General features: G+C 42.5%; 1 protein-coding gene across 1 annotated transcript in view; it reads left to right on the top strand.

Moving 5' to 3' along the window:
* Positions 1-18,043, top strand: part of IQUB (IQ motif and ubiquitin domain containing) — a 39,901-nt gene that overhangs the window by 12,425 nt on the left and 9,433 nt on the right. The window contains exons 7-9 of the mRNA XM_084811828.1: positions 3,050-3,225; positions 14,894-15,064; positions 17,070-17,246. Coding sequence (XP_084667954.1) covers positions 3,050-3,225; positions 14,894-15,064; positions 17,070-17,246 — 524 coding nt within the window. The remainder of the gene's footprint in view (positions 1-3,049; positions 3,226-14,893; positions 15,065-17,069; positions 17,247-18,043) is intronic.

Below are 18,043 nucleotides of genomic sequence, written 5' to 3'. Positions count from 1 at the left end.
ACTGAGATCAGGCATGCACCTACATTACTCTGTTTTCGACATTTGTTGAAGACTTTTCTTTTTAGAGAAGCATTTCCTTACTGATGAGTAAATTTCAGCCACTGTTTAATTGATGTGTTTTTATTGATTTTTTTCTATTTGATGTTTTAACTTGTTGTACACTGCTCTGAAATCTTTTAATGTGGAACTTTTTATAAATCCTATAATAAATAAAAAAATAGTGCATTTAGGGAGCAATCCTGTGGCTGCTAGACAGCAGCTAGACGGCCATAGGATATGTTGTTTTACGGGAACCAGTGTCGGAGCTTGCGCTCCAAGGTCTGTTCCCAGAGAACTGACCCCCCCTCCCTGCACTTTTGCGCTGCCTCGGAGGCAGAGCGGAACAGCCCTGCCCTCCACATTCACAAGAGGAGTGTGGAGCGGCTGAAAAGGGGCATGTCTGGGGGGTGTTCCGGGGCAGGGTCAGCAGAAATGCCTGTACGACACATCCAGTGTGTCATACAGCAGCCTCCTCCCCCGCTCGCCCCCCCCCATTGCTAGACAGCCAAAATCAGCTGTCTAGCAGAAAATGCAGGGCCGGAGAAGTGCAGAGGGAACAATCCCCTCCATGCTTCTCCTGCCCTGCATTGGATAGGCGGTCACCTCCGAGTTCAGAGGCGCCCACCTATCTGGATAGGATTAGGCCCTAAGTATACTTCCAGAGGGGGCTTTCATCATGCAATTACTCTGCTTCATTCTGGAATTTTACAGGGGGTCCAGATGTCATCATTTTAATCTTGTAACCCTCCTGTGTTTCCCCACCACTTCTTCCATCCTTCTTCTAAAATCTGTCAAGGAGGAGAAGACTGTCTTTTGATAGGTAGCACTAGGAGCTGTCTGTTTGGAAGCAGCCTAAGTTTGCTTCCATACTAGCCCTTTGCTCTGGAATTCATAATTCATCAACCAAATTCTATCATCAACTCAGTTATTACGGAGAATCTAGATGACATTGCTGCCAAACTATTGCAATCTAGTATTTTCTCTGTTGTCTCCTGTCTTTTTAAAGGCCTGATTTGTGATGATTTTTCTGATTTGCAACATAATTGCATTGCAGCAGCATCCTGAAAAGCGTGAACTGGCAAAGCACTATTAATGCTCCTGGAAGGAGAAGTGGTCTGAGAGGCAGATAATGATTTAATTAACAACGCCCTGCCATTTCTTGGATTCACTGCCCTTACATGTCCTACAACATGGACCCTTCTTCCATTACGTAGTTTAATGCAAATGTAGTAACAAATATACTTTAAAAAAATCATCCTTGAAGGATTTAAGGAAGACAGAATGGAGAAAACATGTGGGCAAGCTCCTCAGCGTGTTAGGCAAGGAGCAAAGAGGAGCCGAATAGGAGGGACCTAATTCATTGGAAAGATTTAATTGTGACATTTTTTCCAGCTAGATACGCAGTGGGGAGAAATGCTCACAGGTAGATTAAAGATGTTTACTAAGAGCTGATGAGTTCTCCAGTGGGAATAGTATAATGACTCACTGAGATGCCTTCTTATAGAAATGGACCTCTAGGCAAATCCAAATGCTGCTCAGCACTACTTCCTTCCCCCCCCTTTTTTTTTTAAGGAAGGGCAATGGCTGTTCAAAGACTGTTTTTGACCTGAGACAACTTGGGTCAAATCACATTGCTTCTTATGACAAGTGCACCCTGGCTTTATCCAAGTGTATATGTATAAGATCAGAAGCAAGCTTACATTACGTTTTGAGAATCCGAGGTTTAGGAAGCAATAGGGGTTCACTTAAGCAAGGCTAATGTCAAGAATTGGTATGGTTGGGCACCTGCTGAGGGCCTACTGACAAAATTCCCCAAACCTGCTCCTCTTCACCATTGCAACCTACTGGTTCACCCATCTCTCACAGTGGTGGTGTGCAGGAGAAACAGTAAACGCCACTGCCTGCATACTCATTGGATCTCTGCCTGTCAAGTAGCAACGATGAGGAAAGGAGCAGGCAATAATACTGGTGAGGAGGTGGACAGAGGGAGAGTGGCCCATTGAGGGTGTTTGCCCAAAGAACCTCAAAAAACCTGCAACCAGCACTGCATTTAAGCATACGTTTTAACTGTTTATGGGTCAGATTTCTCAATCACTTCCAGCACAAGGAGGCTCACAGATTTTCATTTGGATATCTCTGCATCTGTTTTGTGACAGTACCAAATTAGTAGCTGCTGCTACAGCAAAACTGCACTACCCAATAGCGCAAGCAATCTATTCTTCTTTTGCAAGAATTTGCCCATTTCACTTGTATAGTTTAGCTTATCAGGTAGACTGAAGAATTCAGAATATCATGTTCTTGTTCCTACCTTAGGAGCTATTAAAAATATACACATCCAGTGGTCCTGTCTCTTGCTGCTGTAGGTTCATGTGTAGAAAAATAACATTCTCTGTTCCTAAGGAGGTTATTAACCTTGGCACAAAAACCTAATTGGATAATTTATGGTCTTGCTTGAAGCATTTGTATTCTTTGTCAGTGCTCCCATAATAGAATGTTGTGTTCTTATTTTAATGTACATTTAACTGATAGTACAGCTTTTGCATTGTGTAGTAACAGCATACATTGGGATACTGCGTAGGATAACTCTCAACAAATACAAATAATTACAGCATTGTGACTGCATAGCATATTATAAACAATATAATATTCATAACGTTGCGACTTAGGTGTTCCATTTATTTTAGATAGCTATATGCGAAATATATTCACTGAAGGACATCAGTAACTTTAGTGGTACAACATGTAATTGGATGGTTGCATCTGTTCATATGTAGAATGATATACTAGCAAGTATTGGAGAAGTTAAAAACACACACAGACACACAATAGCACACATTTTACCAATGTACATCCTTAAGCTTAGAGTACCAGAATGACAAACGCATAATCCCCTTTCAATGCTGAAGCACTGAGCTAACCTAAAGGATACATTTCATACTGATGGCATGTGAAGGCTAAATCAAGGAACAAGAGTTGGAAAAAGCAATTATCTGTCTTTGTGTTCATATAGTATGGAGGCAAGAGCAGCTTGAGCGTATCAACAGCACTTTCACTGGAGCTGAACGGAAGGCAGCTCTCTGTGCACTTCTGGAAAAAGAGGCCCAGCTGATTGCTTCCATTGGAAGACACAAAATAAATGCAGATGAAGAGAACCAGGAAAAAGCAATCCTGTTCTTTTTGGAAAAGGTCAGTGTGATAATCTCTGTCTGAACACTGAATGTACCCAGAGTTCAAAAACCTGAATTAACATTTATAAACTAGCAGCAGACGGAGGAAAAGCACAGTAATTAACTTGACCAGTTGAGGATATGATTTGTGGGCTTTATGCATGTCTGGCAGTAAAATTGGCTCATTATGTACAGTTATTAAAAGCTTTTATATATGCCCATAAAATTTGATTTCACCTAAGAACAGAGAAACCACCACTTATATCTTAATTTACTTAATTGTGTCTTCTTATTGAAGATGATGAGTACTGTGCACTATGTAACCCTCCATTAGTGCTACATTGGAGGCATGAGTGGCTGAATGTTTTACTGCAGACTCATTCATACTTCCTCAAGTTTACATTCTAAGGTAACTTGCATAGAGGGTCTTTCTTATTACTTTCAGTGTTACAGGATCAGGCCATTTTGGCTCCATCACAGGAAAATATATGGTATTCTAGATTGTGCATTAGGACAATAATGAAGAATAGTTATTATTCATGCTTTGTTTTTTAAAAAGAAACTTTTAGGATATTTGTTTCGTGGTGGGGGTGGGGAGAGACCCCAGCATCTCTAATCGAAATGAACTATGGCCACAGTCCTGTTCTCTCCACATATGGAGAGAATACTAGAGGAACACATCATGCAAGAAACCTCTTTCTTGCCCTGCTATGCATCTCTTGTGCAGGATACTTCAAGCGAGGTGCAGGAAGGCTTTAGTTTGCCGTATATGACCTGACAACAGTGGCTTGCCTGGAGAGGTATCAGTATGGCATAGAATGGAAATGTTATGCTGCAGTCCTATGAAGTGCCCATCTACATCTTGCTTTCTGCAAACATAAGGAGAAGAACTGCAACCTATCTTTCCCCCTAATCTGTGCTTCTGATGTCCTGCTATATACTAAGTACAAAAGCTGTTACTAAAAGTAATTTGATGATTTGTCTGTGCATCCAAGATCACAGATCACCATGTCACTCCAAAAGTCCAATACTCCCGCAAAGTATTCAATAAACCAGTTAAACTTTAAGCCACTTTAAATCTAAAGATTGGCTTAACAAGTGAATTGCAAGCTTAAGTTGTTATCCTCCATAGTGCTGTACTGGTATAAGCCTCATTCAGTGGTAGTATCCTTCAAAGAGCTCAAAATGTTCTATTTTGTCTGCATACATGAGTGTTTCATTTGTACATTGGTACTCTCTGTTCTGTGAACCAGACAACCTGTGACGGTTAGAGTGATTTTTTCTTCGCTATAGGTTTTGGTCATAGTGATATTAAGAGTGGGAATTTAGAGGCAGGAAACAACTAATTCATCAGTGCTTTGGAATACAATCAGATAATCCAAAGAATAGTGCAGTGGATAAGCAGAGTTTGCTGGTTTACTGGCACAAGCAGAAAAATACATCTGCATGGGATATGATGATTGGATAAGGAAAAGGGTACTGAAGAAGAGGAATATGAAGGAGAGTGTAGGCATATAGCATAACACTGTAGATGTTTGCAGGCTGCAAACAATCACCCTCAGAAGTGCTCAGGTCATATGCTGTCTTACTCATAAGAGAAGTGGATGAAGGAAGTGGGTTTGGGAAATGGGGAATATGAAGCCAGGTGAGGGATTAGCAGCTATCTGGTTCTGGAATGTAGGAAGGAAAGAGCAAAATTTAAGATGACCCCAATTTTGCATGCCTGGGAGACATGAAAGATAGCATTGTCTGCACTATTATCTAGCAACTTCTACTTGGTACTATAGTTAATGATTTCTCTTGACTGAAACAAAGGAATTTCTTGGCTGATACGGATTTCAGAACTTTGTTGACCTTCCCCATCCCATTGTTATCTACTGTGTTCTACCTAGTATGTAGTCAAGAGTTTATCTGGACTTTTCCCATAATGAACAAGCCACGTCATAAGAAATGTTGGTAGTTCAGTTTGTGCCTGAGACAAATTTTAATGTAAAAATAAAGTTTGCTAAATAACAATCCTTACAGTTTTTTTACTCATTGAATCAAATGTCTCCTCTGACCACTTGGGCTTTAGATACCAAAAGAGACTACCTTTACTGTTGGTTTCATTGCAATCTTTAAGGTTGGCTGAAAGCACCCCTTGGCAGTACATCTGTGTCCTAAAATCAAACATGCTGTGAAAACACCTATGCTGAGTACATAATGGGAAAGTTAAGATAGGCACCTTAACTTATAATTTCCATGCTTTTTGGTGCACAAGTGAATTTGCAAATGATCTCTTAAACCAATTTCTTTAAAAAAAAAAATCTAGAATAACAAATGTAGCTACATGTAAAGGAACAATATAACCATAGACATGTCTGCCTCGGTTTGTACATTCACATTGACTCCAGACTATTAATTGACCCATGAACCCAGGATCTTGGGACCAAACTAGACTTGATGCATGGAATCCATAATTACAGATGTTTCGTAGTTTTTAAATAATAGCTGTAGGGGAGCCTGAATCAGATCTCAACCACAGTGCCTTTTCCCTCTTGCCAGTTTTTCCAAATTTTCCCCCTCCTGAAGCTGGTATTGGTGGTATCAGAAAAAATTCTACAGGTACACACTCCAGCACCATGGCCTTGACCGGATTCCCCACTTCTGGCAGCATTCACCATTTTTAAAAAGCAGTTCATTGCTGCCATTGGACAGGGAGAAGAAGAGGATGATACGCTGCCCACTTCAGTTTAATATACAGAAGTTTCTCCCCTGAGGCAGCCACCTGGCAGTAACCTGTTCACTATCCTTGGCTGTCAGGGGAATCCTGATAGCTGAGGCTTGTACATATGCTGTAGAAATGAGATTAGAGGAGCAACAGGGGCAGGTCTTGGATATACTGTAGTAAAAGGTGGGCTAGAAGATACTACTGTTAGATGGATTTGTAGCTTGTTGATGGTTGTACACAAAGAGTGTTCATCAATGATTCCTTGTCAGCCTGGAGGCAAGTGTTAAATGGAGCATCACAGTGTTGTGTCCTGGGTCCAGTGTTGTTTAACACCTTTATAAATGACTTGAACAAAAAAGTAGAGGGGGGATGGTCATCAGATTTGGAAATGACACCAAACTGGGTGGGGTAGCTAGTACTTTAGGAACTGGGATTCAAGATGATAGTGATAGGATGACAAACAACATGAATTTCCGCAGAGATAAAATGTAAATTTCTGCATTTAGGTAGGAAGAATCAGGTGCCCGGCTTGCCAACAGTACCCATGAAAAGGATCTAAACATGAAACAGCAGTGTGATGTGGCAGCTAAAAAGACTAATGCAGGTCTAGACTGCATCAACAGTAATATCATGTCCAGATCACAAGAAGTAATGGTACCACAATGGTACTCTGCTTTGGCCAGCCATTCACATGGAGTGTCTTGTTCTGGGCACCGTAGTTTAAGAAGGATATTGACAAACCAGAAAATGTTCAGAGGAGGGTGACAAAGATGGTGAGGGGACTTGGAGACCAAGTCCAATGAGGAAAAGTTGAAGGAGTTAGGTATGTTTAGCCTGAAGAAGAGATCAGTAAGATCATAGGATAGCCATCTTCAAATACTTGAAGAGCTGTCACATAGAGCAAATTTGTTTTCTGTTGCTCCAGAGGGTAGGACTTACAAGAAAAAGATTTAGACTAAATATTGAGAAGAATTTCTTGGTGGTATGAGCTGCTCCACAGTAGAAGAGACTGCCTTGGAAGGTGGTGGACTCTCCTTCGTTAGAGATTGTTAAGCAGAGGCTAGATGACCTCCTATCAGGGGTGCTATAGTAGTGGATATCCTGCATCAGCAGTGGGTTTGATTAGATGACCTTTGAGGTCCCTTGCAATTCTGTGGCTTTAGTACATGGGGTCAATCTACAGTTAAGAGCTTGGCCTGCACTGCCAGATCTCCTAAACAGAATTTTCAGTTGCCTGCAAAAAAATGCTAGGTTTTTAATTAAAAAAAAACACACCTTGCTAATAATACCAAATGCTTATTGAATATGTTTGTTAGTTTAGATGGTTTGTTGTTTTCTTCCCAAATAGTCTTTATTTATTATCTCTCATTTTTCTTTGCATCCCTTCTATCTCTCCCAATGTGTGTTTTATCCCCCCATTCCAATAGTCTGTACTGCTTTCATGTGTGGGCAACTGAATGTAATTTACAATAAGCCTGCTCTCTGAAGCAATTTAGATAACAAGATTATTGTAATTTCCATTTTTAGCCAGCAAACTAAAAGGCAGAAAAGAGCTGGCAAAAGAAATCGGGAGATTCAAAATTTCTTGCATATGTTTTGAGTGTATAAAAGAGGCTGTCAGTGAACACTTTCTACATATAAAAATACCATAAAATTGATCTGGATTGAACAGACAGGTGTTGAAAGATGGATGGATAAATGGTTAACATTCCTGAAAGCCCACGGTTTCTGACAACCTGAATAGTAACTGTGACAAACCCCTATATTCTGATGTAGCTCAACAGTGCCCTGTAGAGTGTCTGGTAAGTTGGCACCATACTGGGACACCTGAATAGGCTTATCGAACCATCTTGTTCTACAATAAAAAGGTAAAGGTGTCCCCAACCAGTCGTGTTGGGTGTGGTGCTCATCTCCATTTCTAAGCTGAAGAGCCAGCGCTGTCCGAAGACGCTTCCGTGGTCATGTGGCCAGCATGACTGAACACCAAGGTGCACGGAACGCCGTTACCTTTTCCGCCGAAGCGGTACCTATTTATCTACTTGCAATTTCTTGCTTTCAAACTGCTAGGTTGGCAGAAGCTGGGCCTGAAGACGGGAGCTCACTCCGTCATGCAGCACTCGGGTCTCGAACTGCTGTCCTGCCGACCTTCCAGTCTGCAGTTCAGCGTCTTAACCACTAAGCCACCGCGGCCCCTTTTCAGCCCCTTACTCCTGTTGAAAAACTGCTTTGAGGGGTTGGGGAACCAATTGGAACACTGCTATGCAGCACATGGAGCTGCAGCTGGGAGGGGTCTGGCAGAAATCGGAGACTTCCATTTGCATGAGCAGAAGTACTTTCTACCCACCATAGGGTCTCTTTGGATCCAAGCCTATACTGTTGTAACGAGAGAGAGAAAGAGAGAGAGAGAGAGAGAGTCATGAGAGTGGAAATATACTTCCTTGGCTGACTAAATTAAAAGTGGTTGTGCGGGCATAACAAAGTCATCTGACTTCAAAAGACAACAACCACCCTGACTGCCATCCTACAGGCTTATACTATAAGCCGTATCGTACTTTATGAAAGATTTGTTTTATCCTGCATGCATGGGGAAACAAATTAATAAACCTTTAGATATGCTAGAGCAACAATCCTCTGTTTCCGATTTTCTCGGTTTGCTAGCTCTAATTGAAAGATTTAGAACTTCATTATTTAGACAAACCTGTTTCCTGTCAGATTTTTTAATCAGTTTTGGCTTCAACCCGTCAGTTCCAATTATCAGCACCTCATTTAATTATAGAACTAAACCCGCTAAGAATCTGTCAAACTCTCTTTTATGAGCTCCTACTTTCTTTTAGTTGTCTTTTTTGTGCTTGCATAACTTGAAAAATAGATGATCCTTAGCACTGTACAGATTTGTGCTTCCAAGAGAAAACTGTGGCTGTGCATTTGAGTTTGGTACGGACATGAGCAAGACTGGGAACAGCGCTTCTTGGATTCAGAATAGCCAGTGGCATCGTCGGCTTTGTCATTTTTTAAAAAGCAATTGGCATGACCGGTCAGGGCAGAGAGTGGGGAGAGTGGAGGGTTTGGCTTGGGAGTGTGAGATGGAGGAGAGAGCCCTTGAGCTAATCTGCACTGGCTGAAGTTTATGAGCAGGCCAGGAAAGGGGAGAGAGAATATTGCCACAAGTCAGGATTGAAAATCTCCTGATACCCACCCACCTTTGCTGACTTGTTCATTCCAGCCTTTGGGTTTTTCTACATTAAGCAAAAAACCGCAAAAATCCACATCCTTTCCAGAGCTTCTTGCTTTCGGTTTCTTTGCAGGACTAGGAAGGGCAGACACATGATTTGAACTGAAGGAGTGCCTTCCTCCCTCCCTGGCACGTGTGCCAAGGAGCGAGGGTGTGGGGTAGGGGTGGGTTCTTGTTTCCGTAGCTTAACTTCTGCTGTACTCTTTTCTTGCAGCCCCCAGGAAACCTCTGACTTACTTCTAAGTAGACATAAAATGTAACATTGTGCTGTAAGTCTTCAACCCTTGGCACACTTATGTGGGAGTAAACCCCATTGAAATCAATGAGACTTACTTCTGAGTAGACATAAGATCACCTTGTAAGTCTGCAACCCTTGGCATACTTACTTGGGAGCAAGCCCCATCTAACTTAATGGGGTGCTCTGAATCAACAGAGGACATTGCTTCTGAGCTTGGTGAGGTGGGGGATCAGATGTGTCTCCCTTCATTGCAGGGAGGCATTTTACCCTCTTCGCCCTCCAACTGAGAAATGTGCTCAAGCATTCACATGGCAGACACCTGGGAATCAAGGAAAGTCCTTCCCCAGCCAGATTCTTGCCCTCGCACCTGTCAATCTGCTCCTGCACTTCTGCTCCCATCCTCAATGCCTTCGTCATCCTGACCATGTGTGCCCCCAGCAACTGAAAACAAATGCCTACAGAGCGGTTTCTCCCACGATTGGAGAATTTGATGGGGAGGTCATGACACTCCTCTTCCGTGAGCTGGAAAAAATACTACATTTTTTGCATTTGGCGAAAACATGGGATAGGCTGGGGAAAATGGCAGGAGACACCCTGGAGGGTAACAGCGTCATCTAAAGAGCCCGCAAACGTCCATGAGAGAGCCATCTCAATAGCAGGATAAAACTTCCATGTGATGAACCCCTTTGTCTTTGCTGGAAGGTAAAGTCTAGCCCTGGGTTTAGTCACAAGGAGGTCACAAAAAACACATGGTTGAAAAACAGATCACTTTGTTTCCACTGCTTACTGTTGTGCTGCCGGTTCTCTCTCAGTGTATAATATGCCACCCTGTGTATCTCTCAGCCACTGCATAGGGTCCACAATATGTATATCAGTTAGCCATTCTTATATTATATTGCACGCATTTTGTGTGTGTACAACTATGCATCCCCTTGTGTGAAAAAGACACATCAGAATTGGGTCACAGGTCTGAGGATAATAGGGAGTGTCTATCAGGTTCCAGTTGATCAGGTTCTGAAAACTGGGGGGAGGTGGCTGTCAGTCTAGGTGGGCTGGAAGAGGTCTGTGTTCCAAAACAACCAGGGGCCGAGCACCAAGACAGTAACCAACTAACAGAAGCAGGTGCTTATGCAGAGTCCTCACATACAAGCCAAGTTGCTCAAACTGAGGAGCAAATTCTCCATCTAGGGCTTTATAGGTCTAAATAATTTTGCTGTTTTAAATCTTTTACGATATTTTAAATCTCTGCATTGCTGCTAGGTTCTATTCTAGTTGTATTTTTATACTGTAGTTTTAAGCTTTTATATTTTTTACTGTTTTTATTCTGTGCTTTGTGGTTTTAATTTTTCAGAACTGCCTAGAGAGCTTCAGCTATTAGGCGGTATAGAAATGTAATAAATAAATCAGAGGTGTAATAAATAAATAAATGGGGGGGCATTTTCCACCCCTGTCCTTCCCAGGGGACACACTCCTGCCACTACCCCAGTGCCAGCAAAAATCCCAGCAGTTTGCTGCCCTCTGTCTATCCAAATCCCTGCCATCAAGAGCCAGGCAAGGCGGGAGGAGGATGGAAACTTTTACAGCCTCTCCACCCTCTGTTTAAAATATTTTCTGTTAGATGGGCTTTTCAGTTAGACTAGGGAGTGGGCAGAAATGGTGGTGGAGAGACTCTTGGATTGACTGGATCTAGGCCTCTCCTCCCCCCTCCCCTCCCCACCACCTTTCATTCCTCTCCAACTTCTCTTCTGAGGTCACAGTTGCAAACTGATAACTTATAAGATAAGCTTTCTACAGCAGCTAGGCAGGGGAGCAGGGAAGATGCCCTCCTCTGCAATTGTAGCCCTGTCTACAGCCGTGGCCCCTTCATGGATCACTGCCTTGTTGTGGCGAAGGGGCTTGCGTAACTCAGTGAAGCCATATGCTATGCCGTGCAGGGCCACCCAAGACGGACAGGTCATGGTAGAGAGTTCTGACAAAATGTGGTCCACTGGAGAAGGAAATGGCAACCCACTCCAGTATTCTTGCCAAGAAAACCCCATGGAACGTATCACAAGGCTAAAAGAGATGACGCCGGAAGATGAGCCCCTCAGGTCAGAAGGTGTCCAATATGCTACTGGGGAAGAGCAGAGGGTATTTCCAAGTAGCGCCAGAAAGAGTGAAGCGGCTGGGCCAAACCCGAAAGGACACTCAGCTGTGGATGTGTCTGGTGGTGAAAAGAAAATCCGATGCTGTAAAGAACAATATTGTTTAGGAACCTGGAATGTCAGATCAATGAATCAAGGTAAGCTGGAGGTGGTCAAACATGAGATGGCAAGATTGAACATCGACATCTTGGGAATCAGCGAACTCAAATGGACAGGCATGGGCGAATTTAATTCAGGTGACCATCATATCTACTATTGTGGGCAAGAATCCCTTAGAAGAAATGGAGTAGCACTCATAGTCAACAAAAGGGTGGGAAAAGCAGTACTGGGGTACAATCTTAAAAATGATAGAATGATCTCAGTACGAATCCAAGGCAAACCATTCAACATCACAGTAATTCAAGTCTATGCCCCAACCACTGAGGCCGAAGAAGCTGAGGTTGATCGGTTCTATGAAGACCTACAACACCTTCCAGAACTAACACCACAAAAAGATGTCCTCTTCATCATAGGGGATTGGAATGCTAAAGTAGGAAGTCAAGAAATCACCGGGATAACAGGCAGGCATGGCCTTGGTGTACAAAATGAAGCAGGACAAAAGCTAATAGAGTTTTGCCAAGAGAACATGCTGATCATAGCAAACACTCTTTTCCAACAGCGCAAGAGGCGACTCTACACATGGACGTCACCAGATGGTCAATATCGAAATCAGATTGATTATGTCCTTTGCAGCCAAAGATGGAGAAGCTCCATACAGTCAGTAAAAACAAGACCTGGAGCTGACTGTGGCTCAGATCATGAGCTGCTTCTTGCAAAATTTCGGCTTCAATTGAAGAACGTCGGGAAAACCACTAAACCGTTCAGGTATGACCTAAATCATATCCCTGATGAATATACAGTGGAGGTGAGGAATAGATTTCAGGGATTAGACCTGATAGACAGAGTGCCTGAGGAACTATGGACGGAGGTCCGTAACATTGTTCAGGAGGCAGCAACGAAATCCATCCCAAAGAAAAAGAAATGCAAGAAAGCCAAGTGGCTGTCTCATGAGGCTTTACAAGTAGCTCACGAAAGAAGGGAAGCGAAAAGCAAGGGAGAAAGGGGAAGATATACCCAACTGAATGCAGAGTTCCAGAGAATAGCAAGGAGAGACAAGAAGGCCTTCTTAAATGAACAATGCAAAGAAATCGAGGAAAACAACAGAATGGGAAAGACTAGAGATCTCTTCAAGAAAATTGGAGATCTCAAGGGAACGTTTTGTGCAAAGACGGGCATGATAAAGGACAAAGAAGGCAGGGACCTAACAGAAGCAGATGAGATTAAGAAGAGGTGGCAAGAATACACAGAAGAACTATACAGGAAAGATCTGAATGTCCCTGATAGCCATGATAGTGCGGTCACTGAACTGGAGCCGGACATCCTAGAGAGTGAAGTCAAGTGGGCCTTAGGAAGCATTAGTAACAACAAAGCTAGCAGAGATGACAGTATTCCAGCCGAGCTATTTAAAATCCTAAAAGATGATGCTGTTAAAGTGCTGCATTCAATATGCCAGCAAATCTGGAACACTCAACAGTGGCCACAAGACTGGAAAAGGTCAGTTTACATTCCAATTCCAAAGAAGGGCAACGCCAAAGAGTGTTCAAACTACCGCACAATTGCGCTCATTTCACATGCCAGCAAGGTGATGCTCAAAATCCTACAAGCTAGGCTTCAGCAGTATGCGAACCGAGAACTACCAGAAGTACAAGCTGGGTTTAGAAGAGGCAGAGGAACTAGAGATCAAATCGCCAACATTTGCTGCATCATGGAGAAAGCAAGAGAATTCCAGAAAAATGTCTATTTCTGCTTCATTGACTACGCTAAAGCCTTTGATTGTGTGGATCACAACAAACTGTGGCAAATCCTTAAAGTGATGGGAGTACCAGACCACCTTACCTGTCTCCTGAGAAACCTGTACGAGGGTCAAGAAGCAACAGTAAGAACCAGAGATGGAACAACCGATTGGTTCAAAATTGGGAAAGGAGTACGACAAGGCTGCATATTGTCACCCTGCTTATTTAACTTATATGCAGAGTACATCATGAGAAATGCCGGGTTGGATGAATCAGAGGTCGGAATTAAGATTGCTGGGAGAATTATCAACAACCTCTGATATGCAGACGATACCACCCTAATGGCAGAAAGCGAAGAGGATCTCAAGAGCCTCTTGTTGAGGGTGAAAGAGGAGAGTGCAAAAGCTGGTTTGAAACTCAACATTAAAAAAACGAAGATCATGGCATCTGGCCCCATCACTTCCTGGCATATAGAAGGGGAAGAAATGGAAGCAGTGACAGATTTTACTTTCTTGGGCTCCAAGATCACCGCAGACGGTGACTGTAGCCATGAAATTAAAAGACGCTTGCTCCTTGGGAGGAAAGCTATGGCCAACCTAGACAGCATAGTAAGAAGCAGAGACATCACCTTGCCGACAAAGGTCCGTCTAATCAAAGCTATGGTTTTCCCAGTAGTAATGTATGGCTGTGAGAGCTGGACTATAAGGAAGGCTGAGCGCTGAAGAATTGATGCTTTTGAACTGTGGTGCTGGAGAAGACTCTTACGAGTCCCCTGGACTGCAAGGAAGTCAAATCAGTCCATCCTAAAGGAAATCAACCCTGAGTGCTCATTGGAAGGACAGATACTGAAGCTGAAGCTGAAATATTTTGGCCACCTAATGCGAAGAGAAAACTCTCTGGAAAAGACCCTGATGCTGGGAAAGACTGAAGGCAAAAGGAGAAGGGGACGGCAGAGGATGAGATGGCTAGATAGCATCACGGATGCAATGAATATGAACTTGAGCACGCTCCGGGAGAGAGCGCAGGACAGGAAGGCCTGGCGTGCTATGGTCCATGGGGTCACGAAGAGTCGGACACGACTGAACGACTGAACAACAACAACAACAACTACAGCCGTGGAGGAGGAGATCTGCACCATCCTCTGGATTGCTCTGTAAGCCATTACTCTAATGAAGAAAACATTTTTAGCTGTATTCTGGCAGCAACTTCTAATTATCCACCAACTTACAGTAAGTAACAGCCCCTTTTCTCCACTGTTTGCATTTATTGTCTTCTGATTTTATGTTGGCCAAGTAACCATGCAATTTTACAGTAAACCCACTGAATTTGGCTGTTAAATATAAGAATTTACAGAAAATGTGAAGTATTTTTCAAGGAACTGCAAGTTTCTTGGGATAGTGATGGTTCTTCAGATAGCTTTTTTAAAGTATCACATGTTTAGAAGAAATCAATGAATTTCCGTGGGGAGCATCGTACTTTTTTCATCTGTTCATCCCTTTGTTCTAACCCAGTGATATAAATGTTTCTGAAGTGTGCAGCGCCAAAGAAATGGAAAGCATTTGATGGCAAAACCACAGAGATGGATACACAGTTCACTCTGCGTGCCAGGGAACTGCTTGAAATCTACCGCAGCATTAGTATGAAAGACCTTCCCCAAGATGAACGGCTAGATGTGCTGCTAACGCTGAAGCATACAGTGAAGGTACGTTTCCCTCAAGCTTTTAAAGAAACCCTGCTGAGACCACACTGAGTATATTAGCGACTGCTGAGTATTTGAAAGGGGACTCTGCACTCATGTGCCAACATCGGTGTTGTGCAGTATGTATCGATTGCTTACTGAGTTAAGAAATTAAGACTGCAGCTGTAGGCACACTGACCTGTGAGTAAGGCCCATTGAACTTAATGGGACTTGCCTGCATAAGTTGTGCTGCACAACTGCAGTCTTAATTTCTTAACTCGGTAAGCAACCAGAAAGTAGGTTCCTTTGATTTCATTATGTCTCAGGGCCAAATTAGATGATATGCCATTCACACAATTAGCAATTGTGTGACTGGCCTTTTAAAAGTAAATTGCAGGTGCAGGGAGAACCAGTCCAGATCAGGGCCGTGGTGTGGAAGTTAAGGGGTCTTTAACCCTTTACCCCCCATTGTAGTCCCTTTTCAGATTGGGCTCCCTGCACCTCCTATTCTTGTGGGGAGGGGTGCGGAAAAGCTCATATTTGCTGTTGTCAGTGAACACTTTCTACATGTAAAAATACCATAAAATTGATCTGGATTGAACAGACAGGTGTTGAAAGACAGTGAACAGTGGATGGATAAATGATTAACATTCCTGAAAGCCCATGGTTTCTGACAACCTGAACAGTAACTGTGACAAACCCCTATATTCTGATGTAGCTCAATTGCGCCCTGTAGAGTGTCTGGTAAGTTGGCACCATGCTGGGACACCTGAATAGGCTTATTGAACCATCTTGTGCTACAATAGGCATCCCAAAACTTATGCTCTTTTTAAGAATAGGCTAACTGGTTCAAACCTACTCGCCCTTTTGAGATGTAAGATTAGGGCTATTCGGAAAGTGGGTCATGCTACTAAGTAATCTTCTGATCTGCTGGCTAGACCACTGACATCAGAAACTGAGGCTATCGCATGATTGGTCAAGACAACAATCAGTCTCTGCTAAAGGGCTGGATTTTACAGAATTCAGATTTCCTCTTGCTCACTCCTGGGAAGCCTTCCATATAACATCTAATCAGAGGCCAAGATGCTCTGTCTCAGGCCATCCCCTCTGCAATGAACTCTGCATATGTTCTGGAGCCCAAGACTCGATTCGACTTGACTCCACCTACTCTACCCAAGACTCTAATAATTATGATGATGTGCGAGCAAGGTGGAGAATCCCCCAGTGCTGCTTTGAGATCCTTTTAACTATTTGTGGATTGAACCTGGAATTTTCTTCATGTGCTTTTCCCTTGAACTATGCCCCCCAACTAGCAATATAAGTTTTTAATGTAGTGTCATGTACATGCACAACTTGGGATCTCTTCTATATGCAGAGGAACATTCCCTGGGGCTACTTAGACCTGTGTGCCCTGAGGGAAGGCAGAAGAGAAGGCCAAGCTGGGGAGCTCATGCCATCCGTTCCTGAAGAGAATAAAACAATATAGTAAAATACAATAAAATATAACAATTACAGAATTAAAAAAAAACAGAAAAAAACCCAGAAAACAGAACTCAACCCAACAGACCCCCTTACAGGCCAAAGGCCTTCTTGAATAAAGCAGTCTTTGCCTGCTGGCAGAAGGACAGCAAAGAGGGAGCAAACCTAGCTTTGGCAAGAGGGCTCAGAAACTCCTGAAGCAGCTAGACTAGAGTGTCTCAGCAGGTTCATCCTGGCTGATAGCAGCCTATCACTGATTCTTTTGGGGGAAAACTGTTGAAAATAAAGGGTCCATCAGTAGGGAAAGTCATTCCCCCTCCAAGTCTATAACAGAAACCAACTGTAGCCACTCCATTGAGCAAGAGTGATATATGACTGTATACCTTTTCTGTAGTCACATTATAAAGTCATTTCGCAAAGAGCTAACATTTAAGATGCCTTGGGGCACCTGTATTATCATAATTGACTGGCAATCAGTGGAAGAAATTATGTGAGCAATCAGTGGAAGAAATTATGTGCACATGTTTTGCTAAATGTTTTGCTTTTGCAGGAACATGCGTGTAAACTCACACATGAAATAGTGGAATTAATTGATAGAGAAGCAGACCTCATGATGAGGGCAGTGAAGGAATGTAATTTACAAGGACTCAGACAAAGAATATGTACATTATTTCTTCAGTATATTAAAACACCACTTTTTAATCCAGAGGTTGCTCGACTTCTCAAGGTATTTTTCCTTTCTATTACATTTGTTACTTGTTCATGATAATGTAATTTTTAGCTAAGCAAAATTCCTTACTTTAACCAGTCCAGACACTACCCAAAGGCAGTTGAATTGGTAGATAGCAGAGAAATGGATATTGTTTCCCTGTTCACTTAGTATTGCAAGAAGATACACCTGGTGCTCCAAGGATATAAATATGGAAAGAATAAGGGAGTCAATGAAGCATTTGAGAAGGCTATACAATGGGTTGTACCTAGTGGTAGTTTAACTTAAGTCCCATTCATTTATTTTGTCTACTCTAAGTAGGACTAACATTGGATAGAACCCATTGTTTATGAAGAAACTATATGAAAGCCAGCTATCAAATATTACTGCTGGGCAAAACATGCTCACTGGCACCTTTTAAGTAGGAAGGGGAAATATTGGAGAACATAGAAAACAATGAAATGAATTGATAACATAGTGACTAACAGAGCGATCTTCAGAATTAGGTCACATTGAATTCAATGGGACTTTGAGTGTGTAGAAGATTTCAGCTAAGCATGTGAGCTCAAGTTCAGGGTTCACTCAGAGAAATGTGGATGCATTGGTGAAAATAAATGGGTGCTCCTTAAACTATTCATTGTTTCCGTACCTTCCATCTTTGGGTCTGCATCATCTCAATAACACAACCATAGTGGCCTATATTGATAATTTCATTCTTTTCAACGTGTTTTTATATACTTTACCATAATATTTTGCCCTTTTGAACTAATTCTCGCATTGCAAGCTTCAAAAATATGTTCATAATCACAAGGTTT

Source organism: Heloderma suspectum, chromosome 7 (assembly GCF_057233095.1).
Source record: "Heloderma suspectum isolate Gila_16-S chromosome 7, 16-S_ref, whole genome shotgun sequence".
Lineage (NCBI taxonomy): Eukaryota > Metazoa > Chordata > Lepidosauria > Squamata > Helodermatidae > Heloderma > Heloderma suspectum.
This window is presented reverse-complemented; position numbering and strand designations above follow the sequence as displayed.